Here is a 22,966-nt window from a genome sequence, read left to right on the forward strand (position 1 = left end):
TGGACACCAGCGGTTAGGGATGCTTTCAAGCTGAAGAAAGAGTCCTATCAGGTCTTTTTGGTCTGTGGGACTCCATAGGCAGCTGATACCGCCGGTCCAAGCGGAACGCGGCTCGGGTGGTCGCCGAGGCAAAAACCCGGGCGTGGGAGGAGTTCGGTGAGACCATGGAGCAAGACTTCCGTATGGCTTCTAGGAGAATCGGGGGGGGGGGTGCTGACCTCTACACATCTTCCAGTGAGGAAGCAGAGTCTGGGGACTTTGGGTTGACCTCTCAAATCTCTGGTGCTGAGGTCACTGAGGTGGTTAAAAAGCTCCTCTGTGGCAAGGCTCCAGGGGTGGATGAGATCCGCCCGGAGTTCCTCAAGGCTCTGGATGTTGTGGGGCTGTGTTGGCTGATGTGGCACTGCAGCATCGCATGGACATCAGGGGCAGTCCCACTGGACTGGCAGACCGGGGTGGTGGTCCCCTTATTTAAAAAGGTGGACCGCAGGGTGTGTTCCAACTACAGGGGGATCACACTCCTGAGCCTTCCTGGTAAGGTCTATTCAGGGGTTCTGGGGATGAGGGTCCGTCGGATAGTTGAACCTCAGATTCAGGAGGAGCAATGTGGTTTTCGTCCTGGCCGTGGAACACTGGGCCAGCTCTTTACCCTTAGGGGGATCCTGGAGGGTGAGTGGGAATTTGCCCAACCAGTCTACATGTGTTCTGTGGATTTGGAGAAGGCGTTTGACCGTGTCCCTCGGGGTGCCCTGTGGGAGGTACTCCGGGAGTATGGGGTACCAGGTCCTCTGATACGGGCTGTTAGGTCCCTGTATGACCGGTGTCAGAGCTTGGTACGCATTGCCGGCAGTAAGTTGGGCTCATTCCCAGTGAGAGTTGGGACTCCGCCAAGGCTGCCCCTTGTCACCGATTCTGTTCATAACCTTTATGGACAGGATTTCTAGGCACAGCCAAGGTGTGGAGGGCATCCATTTTGGTGGCCTGAGGATCAGGTCTCTGCTTTTTGCAGATGATGTGGTCCTGTTGGCTTCATCAGAACCTGATCTTCAGCTTTTGCTGGAGCGGTTTGCAGCCGAGTGTGAAGCAGCTGAGATGAGAATCAGCTCCTCTAAATCTGAGACCATGGTCTTGATTCGGAAAAGGGTGGAATGCCTTCTCCTGGTCAGGGATGAGGTCCTGCCCCAAGTGGAGCAGTTTAAGTATCTCAGGGTCTTGTTCATGAGTGAGGGAAAACTGGAGCGTGAGATCAATAGGCGGATTGGTGCTGCATCTGCAGTGATGCAGGCGTTGTACCGGTCTGTCGTGGTGAAGAGAGAGCTGAGCCAGAAAGCGAAGCTCTCGGTTTACCGGTTGATCTACGTTCCTACCCTCGCCTATGGTCATGAGCTTTGGGTAGTGACCGAAAGAAAAAGATCGCGGATACAAGCGGCCGAAATGAGTTTTCTCCGCAGAGTGGCTGGGCTCTCCCTTAGAGATAGGGTGAGAAGCTCAGTCATCCGGGAGGGGCTCAAAGTAGACCCGCTGCTCCTCCACATCGAGAGGAGCCAGTTGAGGTGGCTCGAGCATCTGGTCAGGATGCCTCCTGGACGCCTCCCTGGTGAGGTTTTCCAGGCATGTCCAACCTGGAGGAGACCTAAAGGTAGACCCAGGACACGGTGGAGGGACTATGTCTCTCACCTGGCCATGGAACGCCTTGGGATTCCCCCGGAGGAGCTGGCCCAAGTGGCTGGGGAGAGGGAAGTGTGGGCCTCTCGCCTTAGGCTACTGCCCCCGCGACCCGACTCAGGATAAGCGAGTGAAAATGAATAGATGGATGGATGGATTTTAAACCTTTATAAAAATGTATCACAATAATTTATATTTTACTCTTTTAGTTGTTTACACATAATCTCAGCTGGATTGTTTTTAATCCCATAATTGTGTTTGTGTCTGTGTGTGGGAAAGGGCAGCAGGGAAGCTTCAATTGAAGTCACCTTGAGAGAGGCTTCAGTCCTGTCTTTACAGTTAGCACACACACACACACACACACACACACACACACACACACACAGCCCTATTGCATCCTCTGTGGTGTAGAGTTACATCCTGCCACTGCAGATTGTGACCATGAAGGTCACCAGCAGCACTCCTGACCTCAACAAGAATGCACAAATATACCCCGGCTACTCAATACTCAACCAGTTTTAGCTGTGCATGGGATAAGGAATGAAAATTACACTGGATGGATGTTTGGAGCAGTTTATTTACTCTGATTAGGGCAATTAATATTAATGCCGTTATTAATGCAGCTCCGGCTTTGCTCTGGAATCATTATAGGCTTCATGTGCAAAACCAGAGGCTGAGTTTGTGTTTGTGTTTCCTTCAGAGAATATGTGTTTGGGTTTTTCTTTGTGTCTGGTTTTTTGTTTTTTGTGGTTATGAGTGAATGATTTAGCATTTTTACAAATGATTGCTCTAACTTGATTGTAAATTGCTTCCTTTTGCATGAAGCATGTCTATAGTCTTTCAATGACTGCGTGCAGGCTGGTCCAGATCTTAGAGCGGAGTCAAGCTGTAGGCGTGATGGAGATAATTAAGCCATGCACTCTGGCTGAGTGATGAGGACAGCAGGAGAGAGACACAGAGCTGACACAGGTGCTTTACACAGACACAGAAGGAGGGACGTGACAGGAGATGCCGAAGAATAAAAATGAGGTTAGCAGGAGGAGAAAGAGAGTTAGTAGGTAGGTAGTGATGAGAAAATGAACAGATAAATCTTCACAGAGTGTTGATCAGGTTTGATGTGTACAAATTCATAATGGGACAGGAGTAATATCTGCTCACTGTTAAGAGACTTACAGGTTTAGTTGTCTCTGGTTCTGGAAATTATCTTGTCTTTCAACAATTTCACAATTTGTTTTCATTTGTTGGACCCCTTTTGAAGAGAGATTAATTAGAAAACAGCAAATACCCTATCTCACGCACACACAACCTCATTTTGGGGGATTAGTTTTGAATGGATTGATATGCTAATGGCTAGCTCAAACATAGCTAAGTTCACAGTTTAAAAAAAGGAAAACAATCATTATTTACATTGTTGTGTGGTTTTGGTGTGTAATAAAAAGGTCATATCCTGACAAAAAGTGTTCTACCCTGATAACCATAAATAAAGATTTTGGGCATTGTTACAGCTGCTATAATGAATCTGCAGAACAAGCTAGGTTTTGGATGCAAACACATTCACAGAACACTCGCCCCTCCCCTCGGGTATCTTCCATGAGACGCTTCTGCGTTCTCTTTTCCAGATTTTGCTATTGCTGCTATTAACGTGTTTTCATGTTGAAGCTACTGTTAGAAGGTAACAAACCAGTGACACTGATGCCAGCCTCAAATCATGATGCGTAGTTCATGGTGACTTACCACTGAGTGTCACTCTCAGAATCATAGATTGAATTGCTGTAAAATACCTCAGGACTGCATGATAAGATGCTGTAAAATCCTCTGAGGTGTCACACTAGTGTCATGTTCTGCGGGTGGAGATGGCAGAGATGTGTGGTGGTGGGTTTCAGGAGGCCGAAGAGCAGGCAACGGATGAAAAAATAAAAATGATATAAGTGTAGAACGGGAGCGACAGGACAAACGAACATGCACAAAACGACAATGATCCGACGAAGACAGCAACAAGGAGGGGGGTATAAATACACAAGGGAATCAGGAACACATGGGCAGAGTAACGAGGGACAGGTGAGAACAATAAGGGTAATCAAGGCAGGAGAGACACAGTCAGGGAGGCCGGGGTGGATCATGACAACTAGAAGATCACAAGTGTGGTACCGTAATATATTTCTAAAGTAAATTACATCTGCAGTACTGTGGGCGTTGTACTGGTCTGTCGTGGTGAAAGGAGAGCTGAGCCGGAAGGCAAAACTCTCGATTTACCGGTCGATCCTACCTTCACCTATTGTCTTGAGTTTTGGGTAGTGACGAGACTGCAGATACAAGCGGCCAAAATGAGTTTTCTCTGCAGGGTGTCTGGGCTCTCCCTCAAAGATAGGGTGAGTAGCTTGGTCATCTGGGAGGGGCTTGAAGTAGATCTGCTGCTCCTCCACGTCAAGAGGAGCCAGTTAAGGTGGCTCGGGCATCTGGTCAGGATGCTCCTTGGATGCCTCCCTGGTGAGGTTTTCTGGGCACATTCAACTGGGGGGAGACCCAAAGGTAGACCCAGGACACGCTAGAGGGACTATGTCTCTTGACTATGTTTCACTTATCCCAGAATTCACCCACAAGGATCTTGTGTATGGTTGCATGAATGTGGCCCATACTGTATATGTTCCCATGTGGGCCAGTTTTCAACCCACATCTGCCTAAATCCATCCCATGCTGAGTGCTTGTGGGGTGCCCTGGACCAGCCCAATGGATGTTTGCATTTGTGCATTAACTTTGATTATTTTTTGTGGGCACCCCACAGTGGGATCTGCCCAAAAACGACCCCCTGTGGCCATGAGAGTGTCAGCCCATGTGGGGAATCCTGGGGTCCACCCAGTTCAATAACTCAGTGTGATTCCTGTGGGCACCCCACAGTGGGAGCTGCCCAAAAGCTGCGTGGCCCTGAGAGTGTCAGCCCATTTGTGCACTGAACAAAAACAAATGTAACATACACAAGTTCTCTAAGTAAGGTGTTAGGTCCATTGTAATATTTTGTGATTGTAATGGTAGGGCAGCAGTAGATCAGGATAATGAAAAGTGCTTTGGGTGGGTTGAAAACTGCTATAAAAATCGAATCCATTATTATTTTTATTTTCGTTAAATGGTAGCTCACACATGCCATGGTACCGCAATGAAATGTTGAAAAATTCTACAAGTGTTTAAAAATATGTTTAAAATATGTTTAAAATTATAGAAGTGTGCATAGATTTTATATACACACACTCCACAGGCGTTGAGACGTGTATGCAGATAAACAGAGGATTTAAACTGTTAATAAATAATGCATTTTTATTTTGTGCTTCAACAATTCTTCTGTGTGTCTGGAGGAATAGGAGTATTTATTTGTGCTTTTGGGCATAATCACAAAACATTTAGTTGTTCTTGGATTCTTTGGTAAAATTGCTGCTCCTGGAGGACCACTGGAGCCGCTAGAGCTTGAAAAACAAACTGTAAAAATGTAGTTTCCCCTCCAAAAACTGCAGCAGATCCTCTGGTGCGATGGTAGAGAAAGAAAATCATCCTATTAACAAAATATGTCATTTTATCCTGTTGTAATTTCTTGCAGTTGAAGAAAAACGAATATTGTTTAATTGTAATATCTTAAGTGGGAATTATTTTAGCAACATAATTCAGTAAAAACATTCTTAAAATATATAAGCCTCATGAATAATTTCTGCCTAAATGTGATTCCCAGCAGACAAGACTGATTACTTCTGCCCATTAGGGAATGGGCGTCCTTATTTCTTATGAGTGGAGGTGGTTATTAGCTTGGTTCTGTTTGGACTTCAATCACATGTAAAAGTCACAAAATAAAACTCTAAATTGACAGACAGAACTGGCAGCTGACCCAGGAATGAGTCCAGCCTTAATTCAGGAAATTGGCTCCTTAAATATGATTAAATCTCTTGGGTTTGGCCAAGAAAGTCCCTCACTTATAAGCAAGCCAGCTCATGAATTAGTGCACAAAAATCAAAGTTGGAGTGAAAGCAAACAGCACATTTAGCAAATCATCTGACGTTTTTCAGCATTTAATTAATGTCTTTTTATATTAATCCTCCTGATTTCTTTCAATAATGTTCTTTTCCTTTAGTTATTTATGTGTTAATCTGTATTTGCAAAGTGCCTTTACTGCTGCTGCAATGCTGATTTCCTTTGTAAAACCATGTGGGTATGGAAAAAGGCTGAAGACCAGTTTGTACACCTTTTTATAACACGTTTCTTTGATGAGTTAGTTTTATTTCTTTTATTTTTTGCTAATTTAACTTGATTTAGTTCAAAACCTAAAAACGTCAGGATGCCAGGGCAAACAGAGAGGAGGATTAGAGTGTGAAAGGTGGAGAAAGTAAAATTAGCAGTAGCAGGTGGTGATAAAACAAGCGTTAGAAGTCTCCAATCCCTGTAAACGTGGCTGCTTCGTCTGCTCCTGAGCTTTTCTTCATATGGATGATGTGTGTGTGTGCTTCGCGTGTGTTTGTGTGTGGAGTTTTTTGTGCTTCTGGATCTGACAGCAGACGCCAGCTTCTGCCAAGTCTGGCTCTGACGGGTGTTGAGGAGAGGCTGTCACCACACGACTTTTTACCTGCTTTTGTTGTCAGCACCGCTCACCTCCCCTTTTGTTTCATCTCACTTCTGGAACATTTTCATTATGAAAACCCTAAAGCCGGTTATCTGGCATCCCCAAATGCTTATTCAGCCCGTTTTCATTACAAACTAGACTTGATGTGCCTCCTGCAGCCAGCAGGGGACTCTGTTTCTCCACTTAATAAGTCACCGGGTCTGACGACCCAGAAGATTAGTTTGTCAAAAGGCTCAAACTAAACATTGAGCTGCTGTCAGTTAGCAGGAGGTCGCCAGTCTCTCTCTCTCTCATCTTCTTCATTGCTGATGTCGTTGCATATGTAGATACATAAAAACATTGCAGCAACAACCCCTACACATAAAAAATGTGTGAGTAAGGCTTTTTGCAGCATTAAACACAAAAGGCAGCTTAGCACCAATCAGTAAATGAGCAGACAAGAGTTAACTGACGTGTTAACATTCTACAAACTAGTTAAAAAAGTGAGATGGAAACTGGAACTGGCTCTGTGATGATTATTTTTAGATGTCCAAAAAGGCTGGAATGGTCTATGTTAAATTCAAAAATACAGCTCTGCGGATTTCAGATGGTAAGAAACGCTGAATGAAAGCACAGAAGGGATTTCAGACGGTAGTCAGCAGCACGCAACGAGTAATTCTAGAAGGCACATAGCAGCCTTTGCTTCATAAATGGGAGAAATCAGCACACACAGTGTCACACTGGAGGAAAATGGGTCTCCTCAATTTGTGTCAACTAAGCAGTGATGGGGGTGTTATTGGGTGGAAAATGGAGCCTTTAATTTCATGCTAATTTGAAGCATTAGACGTTTCTGTGAACCACAAGCCAGAACCCTTTATGTCTCAGGGTCTGAGCAACAGTTGCTTTAGCTTTGAATCAAAATGTTTTATTTTATTCTGCTTGGTGTTTGTCTGTTCTGCTTCCAACCATCCATCCCAGTCAGATAAGTTAGGGAAACAGCTTCATCCTCGGCCTGTGTGGTTTATAACTTAATGATCCAAAGAGTTTCACTTTCACCACAAACCCAAAAGTCGAGATCCAACTTCAGAACCTGCAGACGCTTTAACACCTCCATGTGTCAGGAAGGGACTCGCTGATTGTCCGGATGTTACCTCTGAAGAATTGCCTGCAGCTCTCTCTGCGATCTCCTCGCGTCCTTGGTCGAGTATTGATTTCAAGCCTAATGACTCTTTTCTGGGACTGACGTATGACCTTCTCTCCACCTCATCCCTCCTCTTCCTTGTGCCTTCTCATCACTTTGCCACAGTCAAGCTGAAACCAATGATTTATATTTGTGGAGTGATGCGAACTGCCTATCTCTTTAGAAATGTGAGTGCACTCTTAACAATAACGCCTTTTACCGGATGATGTGGTTAGTTGCATGTTTTTTTCTCCCATTATTCAAGAAAATAACAGAGATTAATGTCTGCCACACTCTGATCGCTCATTTTCTTTGACTGTTGTGCATGCTCCGCTCAACGTGTCTTGTTAGTGGACATGTGAGAGACATTCTCCACTGCTGCACAGCAGAATCTCCTTTGTGATTCTGTTTCTATCTGACAGAGGAATTTCTTATTTTCTGTCCCCTATTTTTTTCCTTTCATCGCTTTGATGAAGAAAGCTAGGAAATATGAATGAATGCGACTCTGGATTTAAGGAGAAAGGAGAAGGAAGTTTGGAAAACTTGCAGGGATTTGACACCTAACCTGCTTGCCAAACCAGAGAAAAATTAGACTCTGGAAAGTCGAAGTGTCCACTGTGCACTTTTATATTGCTGCATAATAATCAATAATATCATCAAATGACCTTTATGTGCATGTGGAAACTGCACCTTCAACAAGCTGGTTCATCTTTATAAAACATAACTCCACTTGCTGATTTATAAGGGTCTGCAGATGATTTAGCTTTATAGTTCAATTTCAATCAATTTCCCTTTGGGATTAATAAAATATTTTTGAATTGAATTGAATTGAATTTAGAAAATCTGACTCAAAAAACTGCAGAAACAATCACTAGAACTGCAAACAAAACAAGGCAATGCAAAGCAACTTTATTTGTACAGCACATTTCACACACAGAGGCAATTAAATGTGCTTTCCATTAGCGAGGATAGGTCGAACATTCAAATAACATGACACACAAGTCCCATCTAGTTCATGAGCCTAACAAGAAGAATGTTGTGGACCACAGTATCAAAAGCTGCAGTGAGATTGAGCATCCTCAGGACAGATGGTTTGCCTTAATCTGTATTCAAATTCAAATTCGAATTCAAATTCAAAAAAACTTTAATCATCCCCGAGAGGCAATTGTTTCAGTACAGAAGAATTGGTACTGTGGTCATTCGCAACAAGAGTCGCGCTACCGTTAATTAGATGAAAAGGGGATTACATGAGGATAAATTGGGGGAGGGAAAAAAAGGCATACCAGAGTTTCTCCCGGCAGGGCGTAGCTTTACTGTGCAAAAAAAAAAAAACGCCTCAAACATATAAGCACGAACATCAACAATTCACATCCTGAGACACCGAGAGGAAGGCGGGGGGTGGGGGTGGGGGTGGGGGGGCTGGGATCCTGTTTCCCCAGCGAGAGCAGCCCTATGGCGCTCAGCCACTGCAGCCACAGGTGGGAGGGAGATCTTGGGAGGAGCGCAGAGCACATTGACACCTGCAGGTTGAGGACCTCGCCAGGCTGAAGTCCACCAATCCGAAGGCGGGGGGGGGGGGGGGGGGGGGGGGGGGGGGGGGGGGTCAGGTTTTCACAGCATCTGTCTGCATTCCTTCGTGGGGGTTTGTTGTTGGCATTCACAAGGCTGCCATGGCGTCAGATTCGGATAACAAGGCTTTGTTTGGGTCAGGCAGAGATAATTTTCCTCTCTGCCTTGAAGTCTGTAACTGATCATTCAAGTCCTCCAGTGAAGCCAATTCAGGTTTTAAACATCTCCACACCGTCCAGTGACCCTATCTGAGATGATATCCATTTTGTGCACTAATACCGGTATTGCAGCTAGAACATTGACCAGCTTACGATTCATCTCGAGTAACGTCCCAGTCTGAGAGGTCTCCACACGGATGGTGCTTTCTGTGGGTGCGGGTCGCCCTCCAATCGCTCCCGTCTTCCCAAATTTCCAGAAAGCCAGATATCCTCCCACTCCAATCAGAAGAAATCCAGTGATCATCAGGCCAAATATCCACACATCTTCGACATCCTCAATGGACAACTGAGAGAGGCATTCGATCTTCCACTCCCTCCAGGAATCGAGCAAATATCCCGCTGCGTGTGTCCCTTGCGGGCAAGTGGAAGCCCCCTCCTCCGTTCTCATCATAGAAAAAATCTTGTCAATCGCGTTGAATGACCAATTAATTAAATCCATTCTAAAAAATAGGGTTTTTCAGAAGAAATGCAGAGAAGCACACTGTGGGCAGACAGGACAAAGAGCCTTGGGAAAAAAAGATCAGGGAGCAAAAGCAGAAGCGTCTGTACTCTGCGAGTGCCGGAAGAAAAAGCCCTGTATTTAGACAAATATAATTTAATACTTTAATAAGTGCAGTCTCCGTGCTGTGGTGTTGTTAAAATCCTGACTGGAAACTATCTAGCAGGTTGTTTATCTCCAAAATTTGGTCAGCTGGATCATAACAGCTTTTTCAGTAATTGTCCCGATGAACGGGAGATTAGAGATTGGTCTGTAGTTATTCATCACTAAGGAATCTAATTTCCTTTCTTTAGAAGAGGCTTAAAGGCAGCAGTTTTCAGAGATTTAGGAAACATTCCATTATGGAACAGTTAACATTTTTCAGTACATCAGCTTTCAAGCAGCTAAAAGCAGTTTTAAAGAAGTTTGTTGGCAGGGAGTCCAGACAGCAGGTAAACGAGTTCAAGGTCTTTACTATGTCCTCCGATGTTTTAGCACTAATCACACTGAAAGCTGGTATTCAAGCCAGATTGTTGCTGTAAGGCTGTAGCTGTGGTCTGTGGTTTACAAGGAGGAAGGAATGGCCAGTCAGATGTTGATGGTTCTCATTGAAAAAGGATGCAAACTCAGTCATTACACTTAGTTAGTGATAAGAAATCAGAGTTGAACTCTGTTGGGAGATTAGTTAGCCTCTCAATCGTAGCAAACAGGACACAGGAGTTGTTAATATTATCACTAATGACTTTGGAGAAAAAAGCTTGTCTTTCCTTATTTAGTTCAGAGTTGTAAGTGTGCATCTGCATTCTAAAGGTTTCATAGTGATCTGGTAGGTGACGTGACTTTTTCTCCATTTACATTCAGCTTTCCTGCAGTCTCTTCTCTGATTTGGAGCTGATTTAGTGAACCTCATGGAGATTTTTGTTTGCCAGAGATAAATTTAACCTTTTTGGGTGCGATGGTGTCAAGGACTTCAAGTGTTTTGCAGGTGAAATTATTTAGAAGTGAATCAACACAGCTGGTTGTTAAACTTGTTGATGAATTCACAAGTTCTATAAAACTGATGCATTGTGATCACTTAGATACCTATTTTTGGGAGCAATTAACACAGAAATGGTCAAAGAAACCCTCATCGTGAACAATGTCTGACATATCCATAACTTTGGTTAAGACTGAGCCTAATGTGGGGCCTTGAGTGTGGGTTTAGGATCATGTAGATGCTGTTGCACATCAAATATTTCAAGCACTCCAGGGAATTGTACTGCAGATTTGTCATTCGCATTATTAGCATGGATGTTGAAGTCAGCAGTTACGATGTGATGTTCAAAGTCTGTTGAGATAACAGAGAGAAGCCCGGTGACGTTTTCTAGGAAAAGAGTGCATGACCCTAGATGCATATAGATTACTAACACTAATATCTTGGGTATGAATTTCTGCTCAAAACAAGACTTTTGGACAAGAGCTGCATGATACAAATTAAGGATGCATGGTGAAAAAAATATATAATCCCAGTTTCTTGCCTAAGACTGAAGTTAAAATTATTTTTTAAAGAGTTTCTTAGGGTCTTCAGGGGTTCTGGAGAGGAGGGTTCGTCGAATTGTCGAACCTCAAATTCAGGAGGAACAATGCGGTTTTTGTCCTGGCCGTGGAACACTGCAGCAGCTCTAGGGGGATCCTGGAGGGTGCGTGGGAGTTCCCCCAACAAATCTACATGTGTTTTGTGGATTTGGAGAAGGCATTTGACCGTGTCCCTCGGGGTCCCTGGGGGGTACTCTGGGAATATGGGGTACCAGGCCCTTTGATACGGGCTATGAGAGTCGGAGCTTGGTCCACATTGCTGGCAGTAAGTCAAGCTCCTTTCCGGTGAGAGTTGGACTCTGCCCTTTATCTTCGATTCTGTTCATAACTTTTATGGACAGGATTTCTAGATGCAGCCAATGTGTTTTGAGGATCCGTTTTGGTGGCCTAAGGCAGTGATTCCCAGCCCTGATGACAGAGAGATCTGAGCTGGAAGGCAAAGCTCTTGATTTACCAGTCGATCTACGTTCCTACCCTCACCTATGGTCACGAGCATTGGGTGGTGACTGAAAGTACGAGATCACGGATACAAGAGGCCGAAATGAGTTTTCTCCACAGGGTAGCTGGGCTTTTCCTTAGTGACAGGGTGAGAAGCTTGGCCATCCAGGAGGTAACCCTAACCCTTAGAACTATTGTAACTTGAGAAAATAATGAATCATAAGTTTAGTCTTCAGATTGGGTGGAAGGCCTAGTCGTTGTTCAGAAGCCAGGATAAAAAAGTAAATGGGCTAAGTGAAATGTGGTAAAATAATTACTGAAAATGAAATTTCTGTTCATCTGTGTGTCCTTCTGCTGCTTCACCCATTGGTGCCGGGCTTTTACGTTGTTGTGGTCATGGCTATTATCATTCTAACGAATCAGGTTTTGACATGTAGAAGGAAGATTTAACAAACCCTCAGAAACACGCCTCCCTGAAGATAGAAAGTTCTGGTGTTATGGGAAAAGATCATGTGAGTGCAAGTTACCTTTAACCTAGTTACTATGACCTGTGTTTCTGTGTGTAAGTGCACATGATTACTTGTCATAGTTAACATTACTGATTATCATAAATAATTATTAACCAAAGAATAATAATTAATTTCAGTAATTAAACACAGTTATAATGAACCTTGATGATTAGCAGTAAAAAGAGTTTATTTAAATGATTCTTTTAAATCTTGAAATGTCCTCATCTTGCTGTGGATGGAATAGCAGTCAGATAAGCAGACAGCTGCAGATTGAAGGAGTGGTAGTAGGCTTTAAGTCTCCTGTGAAGGACTTTCGGAGATTGGAGTAGTAGCCAGGGCAAGGTGACCCAGGCTGTGGATCTGACCTGTGAGTCTTAAAATCAGGCAATTTCGTGACGCTACAACCTCTATAGCAAATGTTTGACTAAAGCCTCCATTGATTGATTATTTGGAATGGAATGGATTATTTTGGATGGAAACTCTTCCTGTGTTTCTCTCCTGATGTGTTGACTGAATCTGGAATGTGTTGCGTTGACTGACTGGTGTAACAGTAGCTATTTTTGCTGCTATTGAAAGTGTTTTAAGGAAATTGACAGATTATAAAAAAAATAGAGGGGGCCACTCCACATTTAGGACAAAATAACTAGATTTTTATGAAATCACTATAACACATGACTTAAAATGAGAACTAATATGGAGTTTTCCTTATTTAAAAGGGAAACTTTTAACAAACTTTGAAGGTGTCTTTGTTGCAGAGGACATCAGATTTGTGTGGTGCTGGAGTCACACCCACAGCTTCATGCATGTGCACGTGTGTAGCCACATGAATGTGCAACCGAACCCACCTGCATTCATCTGACGACACGTTCATGCAAAGTTTGCCAGGCTGCTCAAACAAGTCCCAATTTGAGCTGTTGCCATGGCATCCAGGGGAGTGCGAGGTTGCGGCGTCAAAGCAACAGATTACGCACCGCCCAATTAGGGTCGTCACCAAGGTGAGGTGTTGTGGTGGTGTGCGTCGCCGCTCCTGTGTGTGGCTCGAGTCCATAAGCACTTTCTTTGTTTCTGGTTACAAAATGTTTTAAAACACAATCATGCTAATTGAAGTTATTTAACCTGTTTCAGCAAGAAATCTAAAAACATCTAAATCAAAACAGATCAAGGGTTTGTTGTGGCATCAGCGAGGCGTTCTTGAAGAAATCCAAAGATATAATCCAAATCTGACAGGATTTTTAGGTAGAGATTAACATCATCCCAGTCTCCTGCTCTGTTTGTCTCTTCAGACACATGAAATGCCATAGATGACTGTTGCAAGAGCTGAAAGCATCCTCTAATTTGCATAAATAATATCATAAACTGCACACTGTGATTCATATGTTGTGTGAATAAATACCCGTGTTTGAACTTTTAGTCCTGTCTTGCTTAGTCACATATTTTCTTCTTATCCTTTCCTCCCACCGGCTGCTGCTCAGAGGCTCCGCCTGGCCTCGCTGTGCTCAGGAAAAGCCAGAATTCATTTTAAATTCACTCACAAACATCATCACACATATCTGAAGCACTGTTAACACCCCCTCCTCTTTCCCTCATCCTCCGACACGAGTATCTGCTAGAGTTACTGCATCCAATTTTGCAAACAAGCTGCAGGGAAGCAATCTAAGTGCGCACAGACAAGACAGCAGTTGTCAAAGTAACCAAGATGACAAGAAGACAAATGTATGTATTATTCTGCTTTAAGAAAAGCAATCTGTCTGTTGCACTTGAGTCCAGTTTTGACCATTTATTAAAAGATGCAGAACAGGAAAAAAGGCACAAGTAGACGTTTATAAAACTGAAATTAAATGTAAGATTAGTACTAATTGTCCAGCTGAATCACTGTTAGCGTGACCTCCTGGCAGCAACCCTGCAAACAGTCAGTGTCACATGGACGTGCAGATCATGTCCATGTTGAGTCCGTCGGTCCAGACCACGTCTGTAAGACGTCCAAACTGGGTCTTTGCTCAGTGTTCAGTTCAGTGATGGTTCTTACATAAAAGCTGTATAACAGCCTGGTGGTGCATGTTTTTATTGCCCTGTATCATTTACCAGACGGGAGAAGTTTGAAGAGATGGTTAGCAGGGTGGGTTTAGTCCTTTAGGATGTTTGTGGTTTTTCAAAGGCAGCGAGTGGTGAAGAAGTTATCCAGGGCAGGCAGGTGTTTGTTATTTTCTCTACAGTTTTGATTACTCTCTGCAGGGCCTTCCTGTCAGCTGCAGAGCTGCTGATGATGCTGTTGGTCAGGACACTCTCAATGGAGCAGTGATAAAACCACACCAGCAGTTTTTGTGGCAGGTTGATCTTCCTGAGAGCCGTTGTTGTGCCTTCTTTATCAGACATTTGGTGTTGTGTGTCCATGTGAGGTCCTCTGGTGTGTTTTTGTCCAGGAACTTGAACTGTGACACCCTCTCCACCTGCTCCCCATTTATTGTGAGTGACTGGTGCTCCACCTTTTTCCTACTTGGGTCAATGATGATTTCTTTAGAGGGCGACGGTGGCACAGGAGTTAAGTGCTCGCCCCGTAATTGGAAGGTTGCAGGTTCGAGTCCCGCTCACTCTGTCGCTGTCGTTGTGTCCTTGGGCAAGACACTCAACCCACGTTGCCTGCTGGTGGTGGTCGGAGGGACTGGTGGCGCCAGTGCTCGGCAGCCTCGCCTCTGTCAGTGCGCCCCAGGGCAGCTGTGGCTACATCGTAGCTCATCCCCACCAGTGTGTGAATGTGTGTGAATGGGTGAATGACTGATTGTGTTGTAAAGCGCCTTGAGAGGTTCCATGACTCTAGAAGGTGCTATATCAAATGCAGGCCATTTACCATTTGTTGGTGTTCAGGGTTAGGTTGTTAGCTGTACACCAATCCACCAGCTGCTCTACTTCTTCCCAGTACGCTGACTCATTGCCCTGGCTGATCAGGCCCACCACAGTTGTATCATCAGCAAACTTAATGATAGCATTGGTGTTGTGGGTGGGCTTACAGTTGTGTATACAGGGAGTACAGGTAGGGACTCAGCACGCAGCCTTGTGGGGCTCCTGTGCTGAAGGACAGAGAGGAGGAATGGTGGTGGCCTAGCTTAACTGACTGAGGTTGGTTTGTTAGAAAGTTGTGTATCCAGAGGCAGATGTGCAGAGGTCAAGGTCACAGACACATTGTGGAATAGTCTGCTGAGGAGGATGTTGTTGAATGCAGAGCTGTAGTTCGCAAATTGCAGCCTTGCATGCATGCCTGGTTGTTCCAGGTGTGTCAGAACAGTCAGAACAATCATAGCGATAGAAAAGTAATTTAGCATTTAAAAATCTGAGACCATGGTTTTGAGTCAGAAAGGGTAGAATGCTTTCTCCAGGGATGAGGTCCTGCCTCAAATGGAGGAGTTTAAGTATCTCGGGGTCTTGTTCACAGGTGAGGAAAAGATGGAGCGTGAGATGGAGGCAGATTGGCGCTGCGTCTGCAGTGATGTGGGCGTTAAACCGGTCTGTCGTGGTGAAGAATGAGGTGGCAGATACAAGCGGTTAAAATAAAATTCCTCAGCAGGGTATCTGCTCTCCCTTAAAGAAAAGTTGAGAAGCTCTGTAATTCAGGAGGGGCTCGGATAGGTCCGCTGGTCCTCCACATTGAGAGGAGCCAGTTGAGGTGGCTCAGGAATCTAATTAGGATGCCTCCTGGACACCTCCCTGGTGAGGTTTTCTGGGCACGTCCAATCAGGAGGAGACCTAAAGGAATACCCAGGACACGCTGGAGGGGCTGTTTCTTGTCTGGCCAGGGAACGCCTTGGGGCGCCCCCAGAGGAGGAAGTCCGGGCCTCCCTGCTGCTTCTGTGACAAGACTCTGGATAACAGAGGAAAATGGATGGATGGATACAAACATTACTGTATGTTTGTTGTTTAAAGTTCAAATCAGCTTTTCTAAGGTGATTTGTATCCAGTCAACCAATTCAGTCATTGACCTTCATTACTCAGGAGATCAGTGACTGAGAAAAAGGAAAAAGATGCCAGTAACAAACACACGCACACACACACCTACACACACACACACACACACACACACACACACACACACACACACACACACACACACACACACACACACACACACACACACACACACACAAACACACACACACAAACACACACAAACACATACAGGACCATTTCCAGGGACTGTGTGTTTTAGGATAGTGTGTTTGCTTTGAAGAAAGAATGAAAATAAAACTTTTCTGCTTTTTCTGACTTCACTTCTGTCTCTTTCTCTGTTTTTTTCTCACTCACACACACACAAGCACACACAGAGCATTTTTTACATCCTTTAATCCCAAACTGCTTAAGGAAGGGGAGAAATCCCTTTACAATGTCATAGCTCAGCAATGTTTGGTAACCCACTTGCTATTTCAACACTGGAGGTAGCGGCGTTCCTCCAGACACACACAGAACTTTCCTCTGTATGATTATCTCCCCGACAGATGTCGAGGCTGTTGTCAGTGAGCTACGTCTGCCTGACTGTTGAAAACCCATCTTGGAGAATCTGTGTGCGATTTTGGTTTGTGTAGTCTGCTCAGCGTGTCAGAAGCTGTCAGATGAGACGGCTCTGGACATGCCCTCAAGAGAAATTAAACCAACATCTACAACCAACATTTTGTTTCGTGTCTGAACATCGGTATATCTTCAAACTTTGTCATTTCAGATTCATAAAACTCCTAATGTCTATTTTTATTTGTTTGTGAGTGCTGCTCCCACTTGTTATGTTCTTTTTAGTGGAGCTCTCATAGAGCAGAGGAATGATGGGATGAAGAGATGAACTGAAGGCGCTCTATTCAGCTTTTTTGCCATGAATGAAAGAGACAGCGAGCTCAAACATCTGTTGGTAGATTTTGGCATGAGCTCCTCTCTACTGGTGCACCCCAGTAGAATAAGAGAAAGCAAAATGAACAAGCTGACCTATTTTCCCCTTTTCTCCAGTTGCTCCTTCCTTCTCTCTTCCCCGTTTCTGCTCCGAGCTGCTGCTTTTTACTGGGAATGATGAAGACAGGGCCAATAGAATCCAAAATGGATGAGTTTGCATATCTTTATGTCCCTTTTCTGGTGGGAATTCTATTATTTGGACAAAATGTGTACGTATATTACAAATGTATCAGATTTTATATTGAAGTGATGTTTCTTATCATGACCAGACTAAACGATTATTGCAAAGAAAAAGCTAATTAGGATACACAACCAAACTTTTTTGATAACTTTTTTTCATCAGTGCCAAGATTTTAAAAGGTGTTTAAAAGTTTTTGAAAGCCTATATATATTTAAGTAAATTTGAGTATTTTCTGTCATCAGTTTCAGCTTTTTCTGCCTTAACTGATCGGCCTTTAAAAGGTGTGTGTGTGTGTGTGTGTGTGTGTGTGTGTGTGTGTGTGTGTGTGTGTGTGTGTGTAAAGTCTTGTGACTTTTTTAAATGGAAAAAAAATATCTAAATAAAAGCCTCCCATGTTTCACTCACTAAGAACAACAGTGTGTCATTTTTCTTGCATATAAATGGGCATTGCATTTTTGCTAATAGCCTTTTCCTTTTTGTGAGAAAAGCTACTGAAAACATGTTTATTACTCAGCAGAGCCTAAGGATTTGTGCATATAGCTTAGCAGTGGCAGCAATATAAAACGGCACATTCTCTTAAAACCACTGCATTATTTATCACCGCCTGCTCAGTTTCAGCCTGTTCAAGCCTTACTCGTCAGACAGATATAAGTTGCTTTGTTACATTCTTCATGCTTCGCCATCTTTGCTGCAGCTCAAAGTGATGATTCAGGTGTTGTTTTGTGGGTTTTCTGTGCCAGGGTTGTGAACCTAAACGGTCTTACCTGTTCTAAATTGCTTTTTGAATGACCTCAGTTTGGAGAAACAGCTTGCAACATTGAGACTACGATCAGTCCAGGTTAATCAAAACAACTAATATCAAAAATGTTATAGAAGTTATTCTTTTCTCTGCTTTATCACCCTTTGTGTGGTTTTAATGGTCACATTACTGTCAAGAGAGAGGGTAGCTTTCTGGCCCATGAGATGCACAATCATGTTTTTTCTACTGATAAAACGTTGGCTCTCAAGAGCCTAACTTAGCAGCGGTGTTAGCTGTATGTAGCATTATTAGAGCAACAGAACACTAGTTGAGAGATCTGGATGGGAAGAGTATAAGTTTTTTGTGTTACATGTAAGAAAAACAAGGCGTGAGGCGATGGCGGCACAGGAGTTAATTGGAAGGTTACAGGTTCGAGTCCCGCTCAGTCTGTTGCTGTGTCCTTGGGCAAGACACTTAACCCACCTTGCCTGCTGGTGGTGTTCGGAGGGACCGGTGGCACCTGTGTACAGCAGACTCGCCTCTGTCAGTGCGCCCCAGGGCAGCTGTGGCTACAGTGTAGCTCATCACCATCAGAGTGTGAATGTGTGTGTGAATGGGTGAATGACTGATTGTGTTGTAAGGTGCCTTGGGGGGTTCATGGTTGCTCAAGTATCTGTAATCTATACAAAACCATCATTCAAGATTAAACATCATCATCATCAAAACATTATTCCGGGCCTTTAAGGTCCATAATGGGAAGGATAGCACAGTGAAGAGTAAAAATAGATACATTCATGAAGATTAAAGATTAGAGGATTAAAAGCAGTTTAAAAATAGCAAGGAAATAAAACACATTAGGAACAATAAAGCAGGTTAATAACAATAAAATTACAACCAACAGCAATATAAACCGACAAGATCAGTCAGACATACAGGCAACAACGCCAGTGATTCCAAAGGTTAGAATAGAATCAAGTCATGCTTCGTGTCGTTGTGGACAAGATGGAGGTGATACCTTCTCCAGAGAACATCAGCCTACACATACACCTGTATGCAGGGTAGCAGTACAGGTGGGAATACCAGGTACATGAATAACTGGCTGGCACTGCTCCAGCGAGGTACCTTCAGCAGCAGCCTCAACCCATCATTGTACGCCACCTGAAGTTTGTACAGACTTCTTCTCCTGTAATTCCTCCACAGATGTGCAGTGTACACACGCGTGCAAAATGCTTTGAAAAGTGTCAGCTTGACAGAAATATGTCTTCTGGTGATGTTTAGAATGATTTTAGGCTTTCAAAGAAGCTCAGAGCTTTCTGTCAAAACAAGATAGGGAAAGGAGCATCAGTAAACCAAATGGTGCACAAGAGACACGTTTCCAGAGTTTTAAATGATTTGCTCTTGGTTAAATAATGAAAAGCTGTTACGTTTGTCTCAGGCAGCGATGAGATGAGTAAACATCCTGGTGGAGCTGGAGGTTCTCTCAGATCTAAATCATTTTCTTGGGAAATTCTAAGAAACCAGCTGTCCTCCGCCCCTCTGCCTTCACATTCTACAGTCATTTATCTGCAGGACTTGTTTCCTGCCTGCAAGTTTTAAAATCAAAATGCTCCAGAAGGATTGATTTGGACCAGAGGAGGCCACTATGGAAGTGTGGCACCTGTAAAAGAGATCAGATGCATTAGGGCCGTTTCAGTCTCCTCAGCCCACGCAGTAAATAAAAGTAGCACCCCCTGTTGTTACGATGCCATCCAGCGTTAACCTCTGTGTGTGTGTGTGCGTGCATGTAGGAGTTTGCCACCCTGACGAAGGAGCTGAACATATGCCGGGAGCAGCTGCTGGAGAAAGAGGAGGAAATATCGGAGCTGAAAGCTGAAAGGAACAACACCAGGGTGTGTGTGTGTGTGTGTGTGTGTGTGTGTGTGTGTGTGTGTGTGTGTGTGTGTGTGTGTGTGTGTGTGTGTGTGTGTGTGTGTGTGTGTGTGTGTGTGTGTGTGTCTACTAGCCATGCTGATAAAAACATTTTTAAACGAATATTGTCTTCGGTGGTGGATGTGTTTGTGTAGCTGCTGTTGGAGCACCTTGAGTGTCTGGTGTCTCGACATGAGCGCAGTCTGAGGATGACGGTGGTGAAGAGACAGGCCCCACCGCCATCTGGAGTCTCCAGCGAGGTAGAGGTCCTCAAAGCTCTGAAGTCGCTGTTTGAACACCACAAGGCACTGGATGAGAAGGTGGACACACACACACGCACGCACACGCACACACACACACACACACACACACACACACACACACAAATACCTTCCGTCGCTCACACCATTTAGTAGCTTCTTCATCTTCTTCTCAAACAGTACTGCTGTCCCGCTAGGCTGATTAATTCTGATCTAGTTAATTTTCTTGTTTGTCTTCTTGATAATGAAGCTCATTTCTCTCTCATTGTCAGAGGGAAAGGTCTCCATAAATAAGGCAATTGTTGCAGAAAGGACTTTAAAGTGAAACAAATGGAAGCTGTCAGGAGATTGCATGTTTATGCAGCAGCATTTTTATGTCATTGACACACAAAAAGCTACGTTGGTCATTTCTTCATTGTAAAGTGTTAAATGGCAACTTGCTCACAAGGTTTAACTAAATTCAGATGAGTTGCTTGTGATTGTGGTGTGTTGTTTTAGGTACGTGAGAGGCTTCGGGTGGCATTGGAGAGGGTGGCGACCCTGGAGGGACAGCTTGCAGCTACCACACAGGAGGTAAATTGTCTTTATGCGTTTACACTTTATGTCTCAGCTGCCAAGATCAACCAATCTTACATATAAAAAGAGATGTTCAATATTATCGGTCTATCGATAATATCGTTCTGATGTTATCGGCCGATATTGGCCTTAAAATGTAATATTGGAAAATATTGCAGGGTTTCCCCCAACGCTTCATGAGCTTGGTATGGCTGCCAGGCCTAACATCCACCCACCCCAGCTCTCACGGTCTGCCGGGCTTATGTCTATAGGGGAAAACCAATATTGATATCGGTTTTTACTCCTTTGTTGACCCAATATCGTTAGATATCAGTAAAAAAAAAAAAAAAAAAAAAAAAACAGGCAGATATCGAGCATCTCTAACATAAAACCTTCACACTTATATTGACATCAGCAAGTGGTCCAGGTCCTGAAGCAGCAAAGCAGCCCCACACCATTACATGACCACCACCATGTCTCACTGTTATGATGACCGTAACAGGACACACACACCTTCCAGAAAGTTCCACAGAATATTTTTAAATCTGGTGAACAAAGCCTCCTCATTCTGAGTATAATTCACATTTGGAAGTTTTTTAACCCTTCCACTGTCTTATCGGGTGACCCCGCCAGGAAAGTTGACCATTGAGCAGGGTTGATGGTTTATCTCTTGAGGTCCACGTGGGAGGGGTGAGGTGGTGCTCACTCCTCACCCCTGCTATGTGGACCTCAAGGGATAAACCATCAACCCTGCTCAATGGTCAACTTTCCTGGCGGGGTCACCCGATAAGACAGTGGAAGGGTTAAAACACAATAAACCTGAAAAAGCCTCACTTCTCTCGCTCCTGAGCAAACTAAATGAAAATGAAATAAATGCTTGATTTCTTCTCCATGAAAGAGAAGAAATTGTGCATTTATTTCATTTTCATTTAGTGTGCTCAGGTGAGAACACTGAGGCTGTTTCAGGTTTTATTTCTATCTTTTTTTTGCAGTTGAACATGGTGAGGCAGAGGAAAGACGGTGACTCAGCGGAGCGATCAGATGGAACCAAACCTACGTGGAAGGTTATTTTTGGCTGTAGAATTGTCTTTCAGTGCTGTACTTTTGTTTATGTCTGTGTAGAAAACATCTGTAGAGACTTCTTAGTTTTGCATCTCTTGACTTGTTGGATCCTAAAATGAAAACACCTACATGTAGAGAGGGAAAGGAGCTACAGGTAACACAGACTTCATTATGCTTGACTCTCTTTGGGTTGAGACCAGTGTTATGATAAAAGCATGTGACTATCCATTCATCCATTTTTGGCTGCTTATCCAGGGTTGCGGGGGCAGCAGCAAAAGCAGACTTCCCTCTCCCCAGCCACTTGGGCTAGCTCCTCCAGGGGAACCCCAAGGCGTTACCTGGCCAGCTGAGAGACATAGTCCCTCCTGCATGTCCTGGGACTTCCTTTAGATCTCTTCCCAGTTGGACGTGCCCGGAAAACCTCACCAGGGAGGCGTCCAGGAGGCATTCTAACTAGATAACTGAGCCACCTCAACTGGCTCCTCTCGATGTGGAGGAGCTGCAGATCTACTCCAAGCCCCTTCCAGATGACCAAGCTTCTCATCCTAGCTCTAAGGGAGAGCCAAGACACTCTGCAGAGAAAAATCATTTCAGCCAAACGCATCCGCGATCTCATTCTTTCTGTTACTATCCAAAGCTTGTGACCATCGACCGGTAAATCGAGATATGTGACTACCATAATTTCCGGACTACAGAGCGCACCTCAATATAAGCCGCACCAGCAAAAAAAAAAAGGGTTTCTACACACACACCGCACTCGAATACAAGCCGCAGCGCAGCAGCCACATGCAGGTCTCCGGTGCACAGCACATGTACGGCCATAACATAAGATAATTAGACAGAAAGACGCTACACAGAGGGTTTTCGTTGTTGTTTTAGTTCAACAAAACTAATTTTAAACACGGGTGAACGTGCAAGGCAAGTTTAGAAAAGAAAACAGCACTGATAGCATTCATATTTCTGGATGGTTATAAAATAAAAACAGAACTGACACGTTACTACTGGTAATTTGCATGTAGAAGAAAAGAACAGCGCTGACACAGCATTAATAAGCCCTGGATGATTAGAAAATAAAAACTGCACACAAAACATGCCTGTGGTTAGTAAATCAAACACACTTGCCTACCAGA

The 22,966-nt window shown here is 44.0% G+C and overlaps 1 protein-coding gene across 2 annotated transcripts in view; it reads left to right on the forward strand.

The window, feature by feature from the left end:
• The window catches only part of ppfia4 (PTPRF interacting protein alpha 4), a 66,645-nt gene that overhangs the window by 28,963 nt on the left and 14,716 nt on the right, over window positions 1-22,966 (forward strand). For both annotated transcript variants that reach the window (XM_015959559.3, XM_015959560.3), the window contains exons 3-6: window positions 19,839-19,940; window positions 20,115-20,279; window positions 20,718-20,792; window positions 21,767-21,838. In XM_015959559.3, the coding sequence (XP_015815045.1) occupies window positions 19,839-19,940; window positions 20,115-20,279; window positions 20,718-20,792; window positions 21,767-21,838 (414 nt within the window). The remainder of the gene's footprint in view (window positions 1-19,838; window positions 19,941-20,114; window positions 20,280-20,717; window positions 20,793-21,766; window positions 21,839-22,966) is intronic.

The sequence above is a fragment of the Nothobranchius furzeri genome, chromosome 3 (genome assembly GCF_043380555.1).
Source record: "Nothobranchius furzeri strain GRZ-AD chromosome 3, NfurGRZ-RIMD1, whole genome shotgun sequence".
NCBI lineage: Eukaryota > Metazoa > Chordata > Actinopteri > Cyprinodontiformes > Nothobranchiidae > Nothobranchius > Nothobranchius furzeri.